The 14,965-nt window shown below is 31.4% G+C and overlaps 1 protein-coding gene across 1 annotated transcript; it reads left to right on the forward strand.

Moving 5' to 3' along the window:
- Nucleotides 1-129: 129 nt before the first annotated feature.
- On the forward strand, nt 130-13,961 carry LOC127738945 (DCN1-like protein 1). The gene is made up of 7 exons (XM_052250447.1): nt 130-171; nt 249-465; nt 2,981-3,149; nt 5,594-5,724; nt 6,155-6,237; nt 8,264-8,360; nt 8,759-13,961. Exons 1-7 carry the CDS (start codon nt 169-171, stop codon nt 8,836-8,838), a joined length of 780 nt encoding a protein of 259 aa, XP_052106407.1. The 5' UTR covers nt 130-168; the 3' UTR covers nt 8,839-13,961.
- The last annotated feature ends 1,004 nt before the right edge of the window (nt 13,962-14,965 follow it).

Consider the following 14,965-nt stretch of genomic DNA (forward strand, 5'->3'; position numbering starts at 1 on the left):
ATAAATGACTTGAACCTTTATTATGGGAAAGCAATTTTATTGAATGACAAAGGTGTTGTTAATGAGTAACCTCATAATAAAGAGGTGTGCTTGATTACACATCAGAATGAACACTTTACCATTTTACCAGATTGACCTCCTGACCTCATTTAATGGAAGACGAACAAAATGGTAGGTTTCACAACAAACAAAACTTCACAGATATTCGTTTTCTTACAGATAATTTCACAAGAACGTTTCTTTTACAGCATAAATTAAAGAGTTCACAAAAGGAAAAGGTTCGACAGTTCATCGCCTTCACACAAACAACTGAGAAAGGAGCTATTGCCTGCCTAGGTTCTCATGACTGGAAGCTTGATCTTGCTGTAGATAATTATTTCCAAGCGCCAGAACGGTACAACAGCGAACCCAGTCGTTCAGCTGTGGATAGGAAAAAACTTGAAGCATTATGGCAGAGATACAGAGGTATACAGTGACTTAGATTTTAGTATCTTAAATTCTCTTACAATCACTGTGTGATAAACCTTTAAAAAATGTAGTACAATTGGAGGTACATATGTGTATATTACTATATAGCAAGTCTAACTTTGTTGAGTTAAGGAAGATCTTTTTTAACTCGGTCTGTTCGAGCCCTTCCTTTCAATCTTGAGGTTGCTGTTTTGAATACCGATGGTAATATCCATGTAATATTGATCACAATGGTGCTGCAAGCAACTACTTCTGGCACAGACAAGGGCGTGTATTTGTCTATTAGGGGAGTCATGTTGATACAGTATAATCATGAGGTATGACTGGTATATTTGGAATGGCCTCAACATGCCTTTTTGACATTAAAGGTACAATCCAGATGGTTTCTCATGGTGACTATAGGGTTACCCAATAGAGAACCTATGAGCTGCTAGGATGGATAGTAAGTAGCAGCTAAGTGAAAAAAGGGGAAGAGTATAGTATAATTGGAAGTTTTTAAGGAGTCTAACTCTGTTGAGTTAGGGAAGATCTTCTTTAGCTAGTTAGAGCTTTACCATTAGATCTCTGATTGCTTTAAAATCCCTTTGGTACCGTACATGTACATGTACCTCAACACATTAACTTTAGTCTTAGTCTAGACTGAGCTCTCTGGTTTCAGATATTTTTATACGACCGCAAAATTTTGTGCGGTCGTATATTGGTATGACGTTGGCGTCGCTGTCCGAAGACACATTGGTTTTTGCACAATAACTTTAGTTTAAGTGAATGGATCTCTATGAAATTTTACCATAAGGTTCAATACCACAAAAGGAAGGTTGGGATTGATTTTGGGGGTTATGGTACCAATGCAACAGTTAAGGAATTAGGGGCCAAAAATAAGCATTTTTGTAACTTCCAGACAATAACTTGTGTTAGTGTATGGATCTCTCTGACATTGTACCACAAGATTCCATATCACAAAGGGAATGCTGGGATTGATTTTGGGGGTTATTGCCTCAAAATTTTAGGAATTAGGGGCCAAAAAAAGGGGTAAAAACAAGCATTTTTCTAGTTTCATGACAATAACTTGTGTGTAAGTGTATGGATCTTTCTGAAATTCTACTACAAGGTTCCATATTACAAAGGGAAAGCTGGGATTGAGTTTTGGGGTAGTTGCCCAAAACGTTTAGGAATAAGGGGCCAAAAAGGGGCAAAAAATAAGCATTTTTCTAGTTTCCAGACAATAACTTGTGTTCAAGTGTATGGATCTCTCTGAAATTGTACTGCAAGGTACCATACCACAAAGGGAAGGCTGGGATTGATTTTGGGGGTAATTTCCTCAAAATGTTAGGAATTAGGGGCCAAAAATGGGCAAAAAACAAGCCTTTTTCTAGTTTCAGGACAATAACTTGTGTGTAAGTGTATGGATCTTTATGAAATTGTACTACAAGGTTCCATATCACAAAGGGAAAGCTGGGTTTGAGTTTGGGGGTAATTGCCCCTTAAATGTTTAGGAATTTGGGGCCAAAAAGGGGCCAAAAAACAAGCATTTTTGTAACTTCCAGACAATAACTTGTGTTCAAGTGTATGGATCTCTCTGAAATTGTACTGCAAGGTATCATACCTCAAAGGGGAGGCTGGGATTGAGTTTGGGGGTGATGAATCATAAGGGGGTTCACAAAATTTGGAGGGGGATTTTTTTTTCCTTTTTTTTTTTTCCTTTTTTTCCTTTTTTTTTCTTCAAAATTTTCCATTTTAAGTTGGTTATTTCTGATTTATATATAAAAGCAAATAATAATGATATGGTTTGAATAGGTAAATTAAAATTTTTTAAGTTCTTAGACCACATTCATTCTGTGTCAGAAACCTATGCTGTGTCAAATATTTAATCACAATCCAAATTCAGAGCTGTATCAAGCTTGAATGTTGTGTCCATACTTGCCCCAACTGTTCAGGGTTCAACCTCTGCGGTCGTATCAAGCTGCGCCCAGCAGAGCATTTTATTTCAACTGAAACCACCAAATTTAGTCTTTCATTATGTGTTTTTGCTTTTGATGATTATCTTGGTCACATTTTTCATCCTGAATTTAAATATAATGCACAGGAAAAGGACAAAAACAATGTTTTGTCATGGATTATAATTAAAATGAACCACCTGTTGATTGTTTGTGGATATCCAAACAAAGAATAGGTAAGATATAAGCATTAAAAATAAATATTTAATTATAATAAAGATATCCTATCATTAGTATGGGTTATTTCTCACATCTTTTTTACTTCATTTACCATTTTTACGGTAAATTCCATTTTGGAGTTCAAAGCTGTTATTCTAATTTGGCTGCACACCAAATCTCTTTTTTTTTATTACTTACTACTACCTAAATCTGTTCAACAAATTTGAAATCTCTTTTGAAAAAAAATAGTAACATTTCATAATAGAATTAAGACAAACAGGGAACATGCTTGCGAAACAGTGAAAATTAATTAAAGTACATTTACAGTATTTTAGTATGCTGACTTTCTGACCTTTCAGACCCTCATGAAGATGATAAAATGACAGCCGATGGTGTAATGAAATTTTTAGAGGATTTAAGTCTCAACCCAGAATCTAGGACAGTATTACTGTTAGCATGGAGGTTTAAAGCAGCAACACAGTGTGAATTTACAAAGGATGAATTTATATCAGGAATGGCAGATTTAAGGTACATTTTATTAATAATTATAAATAATGAAAACTGAAAAAAAGGGGAAAGAGTTTTATTTGATAGACCACCAAAAAAATCCATTCATAGATAGTTAATATCTTCAAAGAGACCTTGTTATCTGAGTGATTTAAATCAATAATATCCTTACAGTTTACATTAGTGTAAAATTAAGGTATGATTGCCAATGAGACAACTATCCACAAAAGTCCAAATAAGGTGGATGTAAGACCAGCAAGTAACAAAAACCCTTTAAATTACAGGCTCCTGGTTTTGGACAGGCACAATTAGCCATGGTTTGCCTAAATTGGGTTCATTTCAAAAGACAGTCATGTGCTAAAATGACAGCCAGAGGTACCATGATCAACTTGAATTGTTTTTAGAAAATATATTAATTATTCACAGATTTCATCATCACAGTAATGAAACCTTACCTGAACATTTTCCATATTAAAATTTTGATAATAAATTATCTTTCCATCAATTTTTAAAGGAGCTGGTTTGAATAAAGAATCTTTTAACAAATTCTTTCTTTTTTTTTCTAATTATTTTTTTATGTTGATTCAAAATCACCAAAATTTTCATTTAGGAAGATACATTTATTGCACATGTCTAACTTTTATTTCTTATTTTACACTTATTATTAGGAAAATAAGGACATGTGGTATGATTGCCAATGAGACAACTATCCACCAAAGTTCAAATGAAGTGGATGTAAGCAATTATTGGCAACTGTACATGTAAGGCCTTTAACAATGAGAAAAAAACCATACCGTATAGTATCATATTACACATGTCTCATTTCTATTACTGAAGATACATGTATGCTTATTTTCCTCTAATGAAAAGTAGTACAAAAGACAAAGTAATATTGAGCATGTGTCCCTACATCTGTCCTATATACATGATATAAATGAGCTCGCATGCTTACAAATTTTGCCAGATTTAAAAAAAAATTTATATTTAAGGTTTATATATTAGCAATGTTCGTAATCTGTGTCAATCAACTACTATTTTGAAAGGAGTGATGTCCATTGGAAATATAAATTGTACAAAGAATTGCATTGTATACACACTCAAGCCTACATTTTTATATAAATTTATATCAAAGGTTTACATTGTATAACAGCAATGTCTTGGATGAGTCCATTATGCAATGCCAATTAACTATTTTTACTGGAATTATGTCCCTTTGTTATTGAATTATCAGCTCTCAATCACAAAAGTTTTATTCAACAAGTTCTTGGAAGAGATTGCTTTGAAAATTATCTCTCGTCTACATGACATCTCTTGTATGATTTATATCAAAAAGTTTAAAAGAACAAAAAACATATATATATATACGAGCCTAGGTGCTCGAGTGGTCTAGCGCGTCGGGCATAGTGCAAGGCGATTTGGTGCCACGATATCTCAGTAGCATGAGTTCGAATCCCGGCCAGGGAAGAACAAAAAATTTGCTTCCACAAATTTACAGATCTTACATTGTTGGGCTGTTATTTAGACGAATTATGTATACAGAATGTGTTTTCAGCCTTGTATCACCATCACTGGTGATCCGATAGATAGAATCTGTCGTAGAGTTGTCACTGGTTTAGACGTACTTATAATATAATTATTTCTGTGACTGCATCCTAAATTAATTTGTAAGATCCTCTACGATAGATAATTCAGCTGATCTGTAATATTCCATCTTCATGCCTTATATATCATGTTCTGTGTTACGACGCTAGTTAAAAACTGACGAGGAAAGGTAACACCCGGCCACCAAAGCTTGATTTTTGTCAAGCCTAGGTGGTCGAGTGGTCTAGCGCGTTGGGCATAGTGCAAGGCGATTTGGTGTCACGATATCTCAGTAGCAATAATTTCGAATCCTGGCCAGGGAAGAACAAAAAATATGCTTCCGCAAATTTACAGATTTAACAATGTTGGGCTGTTATTTAGACGAATTATATATATATATGACCTGTAAGTCAAATGCGTTTTGTTTAAATATACTTTTTCACTTTTTTGGTCTTTTGGATAATGTTGTTTAAAAATCGCAATTTTTATGCGTGTGCATGCAAAACAAATTTCTTGGTAAAGGGGTCTAAATACAGCACAAACAACATTTTACAAAAGACCAAAAAAGTGAAAAAGTATATTTTAACAAAACGCATTTGACTAGCATGTTTAAGAACGGATGTTCTGAAACCCCGCTGAATGCCATGGTGATTGCCAAATAAATATATATATAATAGAGAAATTGCCTTCAGACAAATCAAATATGTGCATTGTTGATGGAAATTTTGAACACTAATCTTTTATTACACAATTCTCATTGCCAAAGAAGTACAGAGATAAGGTATAACAAATGAACTATTTATTTTTAAGAACTAATAAACTGGAGAAAAAAACCTGTTCTTTTATGTAATAGTGAAGGTACAAAATGTACATATCTTTTTCAGCTGTGATTCAGTAGACAAATTAAAAAGTAAATGTACCTCCTTTGAATCAGAAATAAGAGACTCAACAAAATTTAAAGACTTTTATCAGTTTACATTTAACTATGCCAAAAACCCAGGACAAAAAGGTTTAGGTAAGATTATAGTTAGTGTTTTATATATAGATAGTAATATGACCTCCTCCAAAATATTATAAAAATCTAATAGAGTTATAGAAGTAATCAAATTATCCTTTTTTTAACACAGTTTCAGATGAGATATTGTAATATTCAACTTTGCTTGAGGATGTTTTTTTAATGTTGATCATATAAAGTCTTAAGTCATTGCAAGTAGAAAAAGAACCTCAAATGACAAAAAAAGGTAGTCCTGAAAATGCAGGACGTTTTTGCCGCTGAACATTAAGCAAACAATAATCAATCTATAAAAATAGGGCTGATGCATATAAAACACAAAAAGTAACTAAGACAACAGTACATATATAATATGTGGAAATTATATTACTCCTAGACTATGATGTAAATTGTTAGTGCTTTGAATCATATTGTACAATATATTTTTTTTCAGATTTAGAAATGGCAATTGCATATTGGAATATAGTGTTAGCAGGAAGATTTAAATTTTTAGATGTATGGAGTGAATTTTTACAAGTAAGATTTCTTATTTATATTATGAGAACATATATTTATCATCTATAAAGAAACTTGAACATATAAATAAGTATGTACTCTAATCATCACAGCCAGATGATTAATTATACGACCGCAAAAAACGTATATTGGTATGACGTCGTCCGAAGATACATTGGTTTTCGCACAATAACTTTAGTATAAGTGAATGGATCTCTATGAAATTTTACCATAAGGTTCAATACCACAAAAGGAAGGTTGGGATTGATTTTGGGGGATATAGTACCAACAGTTAAGGAATTAGGGGCCAAAAAGGGGCCAAAAATAAGCATTTTTCTAGTTTCCATACCACAAAGGGATGGTTAGGATTTGCTTTGGGGGGTTATGGCTCAAACCGTTTAGGAATTAGGGACAAAAAAGGGGGAAAAACAAGGGTGTCCTGGTTAATGGACAAATAGTTTAGTACAAAACATAATTTAAAGCAGTGTTAGGGAGGTAATTCAAAAACATCATTTGAATTACCTCCCTTACACTGCTTTTAAATTATTCATAAAGTAATGGTTAATGAACAATTAAGACAATTTAAAAGCAGTGTAAGGGAAGTAATCCAAATACAACGTTTTGATTACCTCCCTCACACTGCTTTTAAATTATGTTTAAAGAAATGCATATTTATAAAGGAAGACCAGTGAAAATATCTGCAAATGTTGCATCTTTTTTCTTTTACAAAAAAATCCATATGAAAGATTTGACACCATATTTTAAATTCTATTATAAAATAGATTAAGTTAGCACTATGGTAAATTTAAATGGGTAATTATGGTTGCAAACTTTATTGGAAATTTGAATTGAGATTGTGACCATATCTTGAGGGAAAGAATTTTTTTGGGGGAAAAAGGAGAAGGGGGGGGGGAGTTTTAAAAAGAAATTGTGGGGTGTCAATTTTTTCTCATTTCAGATTTCAGAAATCAAAAAGAAAAATTTTTCAAACATTATTTTTTTTGCAAAAAAAAAGTGTGTGTGTGGGGGGGGGGGGGGGGTTAATATGCAACAGCATAGTGTACTGCACAAAAGCAAGAAAAAAGGGGGGTAAATTTTTTATTTTTTTTTGTGGGGGGAGGGGGGTCAATTCACAACAGCAAAGTGTATTGCACAAAAGCAAAAAATTGAATATAAATTCAAATTGTATAACCAATTCTAAGTTCTTTGACTACAGTTGTTCTGTGTCAGAAACTTTTTATGTGTCAAATATTTAATTACAATCCAAATTCAGACCTGTATCAAGCGTGAATATTGCATCAATTTTGCCCCAACTGTTCAGGTTGGACCTCTGCGGTCGTATCCAGCTGCGCTCGGCGAAGCAATTTATTTCATATGCATGTACCCAGTAGGTTGCTTTTTTGGTCATTCTGCTAACTTTGCTTTCTTTCTGTCAAGGTTTAATTTATATCAGTACACATTTTTGTGTAAGAATCAATACATCAAAAATGTTTGAACAATTTTTGTTAAAATTATTGTGATGATAGTTTTAAAGTGATTATATGTGTATATTTAAAGCTAATTATTGAAGGATACTTACAGAACTTCTTTTCATCAAATGGAAGAAAAAGTTTCATAACTTTTCTGATAAAACTGACAAATTATATGTTGAAAAAGAAGCATTGTCTGTTTATACACTATACAGTGCCTAGATCTATCTAGCATGTTGTTTAAGCTCAAAGTTCATACATGAAATAAAACCGCCTCTGTGGTCTTTTGGTAGCTTTCTAGTCTCCAGTGCAGGAGACAGGTCGGTTTGATGCCCGACCAGAAAAAGAACCAAAGACTTGAAAATTGGCATTTGCTGCTTCTCTGCAAAAAATGTTTTTAAATGTTGATGTAAGATAATGATTTAATCATATCTGTTTCCTTTGTGGAAATTGAAAACAAAGAAAATTGGCAGCAACTGTTAAATTGTTTGTTATGTTCAAATGGCTTGAATTTCTAATATCTTAAATTGTCTCAACATTTTTAGCTTGAATTTACACATTTATTACTATATTTGCAGGAACACCATAAACGATCAATACCAAAAGATACCTGGAATTTATTATTAGATTTTTGTAATATGATCAATGAAGATATGACAAATTATGATGAAGAAGGTAATTAAATTAAATAGAATACAATACTTCAGTTGGTAACTGTCTTGTGGTTGTATTCCAGATTTAGTGTCTAAATGAGTTCCTATTATTTTACCCGATTATTTCTTGCATTTAGGTAGGTACCTTTCAAATGGAAACTATATAAGGGTATAGAATTTACTGTGAATAATAGGTAATGTGAGGTATTTGTCATTGAAACAGCAACTCAACAACACAAATAATAGAATTTTACAATGAGTTTTAATTCTTTGCTAGTTGTAGTTAAATTTATTGTTATTACCCTGCATCTGTATTCATCAAATGTAGTGATATCAACTTCTAGCAAAGAATTATCAATGTGTATAAAAGAAGATGTACCTTTTATTCAGATTAAAACAGTTGTTTATTTTTCTTTTCAGGTGCATGGCCAGTGTTAATAGACGAATTTGTAGAATACGCAAGACCTCTGATAAAAGGACCTAAGAGTACAACTGTTTGATGATTGTTATGCTTTATATTTGTTTTATGAGGCCTTGACTTAACTCAGAGGACATTTTTATATAGGCTTCTAGAATAAAATTGTTAAACCTAGTTACAGATAAACCATACTATCTTCCTGCTATTGTGCAATAGTCAGAATGGTTTTATTGGCTTGTGATCCGTCTTGATTGTTCAATTGATGATGTCACCAAACACAAAGAAGCCATGGAACAGAAAGCTGTTTTGCATTTTTATCATATAAAATGTATTTGGATTACATTTAGTTCTCTTTTTCCATTTTAAGGCTAGCTAAATTGCTTGGTTTATAAGTATTTCAAAACTATAATATTTACCAGGTGTGTTATGTACTTGTTAAGGCTTGCTTTTCTGGATGTGGCATCTTAAAAAAAGACAAAGTAAAACACTTTAACCATTTTTACTTTGTCTATCTAACTATCATGTTGATATTTATCCCACTTTCCTTTTATTTATATAAATGGATGCTACAGTAAAACAAAACACTGCCTACAAGGGCATGTAAAAATATCCTTTTCTTTATCAAAACTTGTAGTTTGAACCTTTGTATTTTTTTTCTACTGAATGCTCCCTATATACAAATATTCTATTGTTTTTGCTGTTTACAGTTCTTTTCACAAAAAATTAAACTGTTTTACTCTTATAACTACTGTTGTTATGTAAAATCTGAAGTATTAAACATGAAACTGAGGTATTTCTTCATATATATTTAATAGACATCTTGTAAAGAAATTATAGCTAGGCATTTTTCACATTTAATGGCAATGATAAAAGGTTGTTCATTCTGTGAAATTTTCATCTGTGTAGTCTACAGGCATACACAAATGGGTTGGAAACCAGTGTTTTAATTGAACATCAGTATTAAAGATTATTTAAGGAAATACCTTGTGTGTAATGTATTTTCCAATGAAAAATAATAGTGTGCTAATATTAAGTGCTTGGCTGTGAATTATTATTTTTGTTGGCTTTTTCTTGTATCTGATATTACATCATTCAATACTGCAGTTAAATTTTATTAAGAAAGCAAAATTTATAGGATATAGATTTACTGTAAAAAAGATTCATTTTGTACAACTGTGAAATGTCCAGCAAAAGATTTTTAAAAAGTTGTGAAATTTTAATTGAAATATTAATTTAAATATCCATAGAGTAAAATTATAAATGATTGATACTTTCTAATGTTTGAAAGACTTGTTTTCTTGAAGAAGTAAACAGTAAAGAAATTAAATGAGATTTAAAGAAATTTTTCTTTGGTTTGAGTATGAGACATTTTTGTGTGTCCACACATGCATTATATATATGTACTATGTTCCTGTCTTTTTAACATGTTATTTCAGATGATAACTTTCTTAACATGGAATAATATAGGTAGTATGAATTATTGCATTGGTTGCAACGACTTTCCATTAAGATAAAAACCGATAATTTCACATGTAACATAAATCAGAAAGTTTCACTCATCTGACCTCATACAACAATGGATGTTGTCATGATAATGTAGATGACATTGATTGAAAAGGAATTGAAAATGTGTAGAAAAAAATGTAGTTGTTTGTATTTTCTCCATTTTTTTCAGAAAAAAAAGTCTATGGTCAATGTAATAAGAAGAACAAATCCAAGAATACAAATATCAGAAAATGTTCAACTTGTGACCGAACAACACTTTTAAATTATGATTAACTCATGCACTATGTGCACTCGTGAATTAATATGTTGTTCGGTCACTAATTAAATAATTTTCTGTATTTGAATTCTTGGATTAGTTATTTTATAATTAATGTATACTAGATGTAGACTATAGAATTTTGCTTGCTACCATAAGTGAACAAAGACAAAAAAATCTATCAACACTAGACATCATGGCCAGCTTCAAAATCTTATTTCACCAAAGTGGTGTGAAATTATATGCATATTCTGTGCCCTCTGGGTAGTAATATTACTGATTCATTTGTATTATCATATTAAAATGTAATATTTAATGACAGAATTGTTATATTAAAGTTGAATAACTATAAAGTTGGTTTCTTAATGTCAATCTGCAAATTTTTTATGCATATTAATGGAATATAGATATGTATTACCATAACAGTGTACAAAGGTGAAACCTGTCTGAACAGAACATACTTAGGACTGAAAAGTTTGTTCAGATTAAACAGGTGTTTGGTTAACACAAACTGAATTACTATTAGAATATTCATAGTACTGGTACAAGACTGTAGTACTGCTTTCCTGTAAATTCAGGGTCAGTTTTCAGCATTTGTCACTATACTCATAATTGATTTTCAAGCCATATTTTGCTTACAACTTACAAGTGGACCTGGTGCTAGATTTTCTCGTTTCATCTCTCTTTTCAAAAATGTTTTTTTTTAATTCAAAATATAATGTTTCCATATGTAGGTAGTAATCAGAAATCATTCTTGTCAAATTCATGCTTCCCATTGACTATTCTGGTCTTTATATTGTCAAGTAATTTTGTGTCACTCAGTTACTGTAAATTCAGAAATTTTTGAGAAGTTATTTTATTATTGTGAAAATTACAATGGGATATGTTTCGCAATAATAAATACTCGAATTTTATATTTTGATAGAATTAATTGTATGCAACATTTTCTGAAATGGCAATAATTAATCACATGTTTTCATATGACTGCAAATATTTTTTTGTAAATTGTTCTCATTTTGTAATAAAAAATGTAAACAAAAAATTTCTGAATTTACAGTATGAATAGCATCCTGATATCACTTTGGGTTAACAAGGTTAACAGATTGTGATAATATGGTCACCACTCTCCAAGCAAATTCTACTTATACTTCCCACCTTATGAAAATTTTAGTGTCATTCTGTGTAGGGGCATCACTTTTTCTGCAGTAGCTCTTGCTTATAACATAGACACAATACATACCATCGGCTTTGCATAATGCATATAGAACTAATGCTTCTAGATATTTATTCATGAATATTTTTTCTATAACAGTGAAGAAAGGAGTAGGGGTATAATAAGACCCTTATTTGGTCTAAATATCAGTGCGAATTTAAAAGTTACCATACGTGTCCTTGAATTTATCTCATTTTATTAAGGTATAAGGTGTTTAGAAAATTAAACAAATTTCACATTTAAAAAGTTACAGAAGCAACATACCATTACTAATTTGTATAATTGATCAAATTTATTGATTTTCCTTGTTTTGCATCATTTTCGAAACATAAGCACCCAAGAAACAACTTTATGTTTTGAGGGATTATATAAATAGCTTTAAAGGGGCACTAGCTAGGAGATATTTAAAAAATCTGAAATATGATTTTTTTTTTTTGTTCAATCATTAATGAAAGTAGAATAGTGAAATAATAATTCTCTTTTAGCAGCCAGTATAGTTCAATTTTGTCAAAATAAGCTAAAAAACATTGATGATTAATTATTCACTTGCAAGTGAATAATTCGACCCCATTGAATCCGTATTCATGTGAACTTCAATTTAACCCCTTGGCTAGAAATAGATAATGCATGCATTGTGCGTGTTGAGTTATTTAAAGGAAAAGAATGTCAACATTGAAAGTGAAACAAGGGTAAATCATTTGATTGACTGATTTGATCCACAAAAATCATTCTTATACAGGTTAAAAAGATGATTAACATATATTTTTAATCTATAATATGAAATTAAACAGATTTAGAAAAATCCAATTGCACGAGTTTCAATATCTATTTATATTTATATTTATGTTTATATCGCTTATATGGCCATCAGATGTGTTCGGAGATCAACTCGATAGTTAATTAGATGGCGCCTAGACTAAAATACACACGAAACAAAGCTACATATTCTCGAGCCCATGCCCTGTAAATTGTTTATTTTAGACTTTATAATTTGGATAAATGTTTTACATTGTTATAAATCAAATATGAGAATTAGAGTCAAATCGGTGAACATGAATTTGACAGCTAGTGCCCCTTTAAAAAAGCTACTCTAAAATTATTTTGATGTTTCTTGGCTGCACACAATGTTTTAATAAGTGAAATATGAATGGAAAATTGAACATTAAGCATGAAAAAGATAAATATTATGACGTAATTGTGACTTGTATTCTCAAAAGACTTGTCTAATTCATGAATTTTATTTTACCCTATGCATTTCTAAACATTATTTGCAAAAATGAAATAGTTTTTAAAAATTTGTTTTTCTTGGGCCAAAAACAGGCCTAAATGCCCTTGCTCCTTTGATCATTACCTTCAGAAGAGAAATTTTATCCACAGTAATTATTATCAGAAAACATCAGTGTTTCAGATGTTCAATGATGAAGAAGGTACTTATGCATTTATGTATCATTTATGATGTGAACAATCCACCAGGAAATAAGATTAAATGATGTGGAAAATTCTTTGTTTCTCCATTTTGGGAGCTTCTTGAGCCAATAGTCTTGCTTTAGGTCACCTATATTAGGTTTGTTGATTTAATGTAGGTCTTTCTTCAGATTTTTATTGTTGAAAATTATACTTATTTATATACTGGTCTACATTTGTTTTGAGTTGTATCACTTTAAGAGAATGCTCTGATTCAATACAATTTTAATTGAATGTTCATAAAGCATCTGATGATTGTAGCAAAAATGAGCTGAAAAAAAAATAGATTAAAACTGTCAGCATAATTGTATACATCTTTCAATTAGAATTTCAGTGACTCCTTCAAGACAATTATGTTGTCATTTAGAAAAGTATTATGTTTTTTTCTGAGTTAAATCATTTTAATGCTGTTCTGTTGTGAAGATAAATATTCATTTTTTGCAATAACTTTAATAGTGCAGGCAAACAGACAACCTTGCACAAGAAGCATCAACTCAAAACAAATGAAAGGCAAAATATACTATGTATATGTTTTAATAACATAGGAAGCTACTGAGGGAAGTTCTAAAGTTTGTTTATGCCTATTTACTTTAAGTGATACAATGTTTATTCTCAATCTTGAACTTTTTATTGATTGAATATTAATGAACTATATTTACATATTACCATTTAATACCCAACAAGTTCAGTTGTATGGATATTTATATCACTACTTATTGTACCTATCAAAGAATGAAGAAGTACAAGTAAATTTGAAAACTTTAAATAGTCTTTGTTCCTTTTGGTAGCACTCCTAGCTCAATTTTAGTCCCCAACTGGTATTATATGTTTGCATGCTGTCTGTCAAGTTTTCCAAAACTTTTTTCAGCTCTATAGGAATAAGAAGATATGATATGATTGCCAATGAGACAATTATCCACCAAAGACCAAAGGACAAGGATGTTTAAAACTACTCAAGGTAAGGCCTTCAGCAATGAGCAAACCCATACCCTATAGTAAGCTATAAAAAGCCCCTGCATGACAAAATGGGAAGCAGTTCAAAAAAGAAAACCCTTGGCCTGATCTATGCTATAATAAAAGAAAAACAAAAAGTGCAGACAGCAGCCAACAACAACAACTGAAATACAGGCTTGTGACTTGGGATAGGAACATGTGGCAGGGTTAAACATGGTTTTAAGCACTCAAGCCTCCCCTAACCAGAGACAGTGGAGTAACAGCATAACACATACACAATAAAAATCAGTTGAAAAAGCCTCGACATCATATTGGCATGAAGCACAAAATTCCTAGCGAAACGACAAAAAAGCCAAAGTACTAATTGTAGAATACTCGCTGTTTCTAGAAGCTAGTTCAAAGCCAATTTCATAGAACAAATATCAAAAATGTTTTTCATAGACTAAAATATCAATACATATCCAATCCAAAGAATGTGCCAAAATCAGTTGTTTAGATCTTTGTTGTTAAGGTGTAATACCACCAAATCATAGTACGTCACATCCGGTTGCATACGAAAATAGGTCGAAAAAAAATATTCCCTCGAATTTGACAGTTGTAGGTAATTGATCCTACATTTCATTGCAGTAAAACATTTCTGAGTCATAAACATATATCTTGGGTATTTCAAAGCACCATTATTTCTTTACTTGGGGTTTCTATAGAATATTTTGGAAACTTGAGGTTACATGGTTACTAAAGCTTGTACACAGGTTAAAAAAGGGGGAAAATTTGATTGGTTAACTTCCAGTGATGGTTATTTTCTTATATGCAATG

Source organism: Mytilus californianus, unplaced genomic scaffold (genome assembly GCF_021869535.1).
Source record: "Mytilus californianus isolate M0D057914Y unplaced genomic scaffold, xbMytCali1.0.p SCAF_4, whole genome shotgun sequence".
Classification (NCBI taxonomy): domain Eukaryota; kingdom Metazoa; phylum Mollusca; class Bivalvia; order Mytilida; family Mytilidae; genus Mytilus; species Mytilus californianus.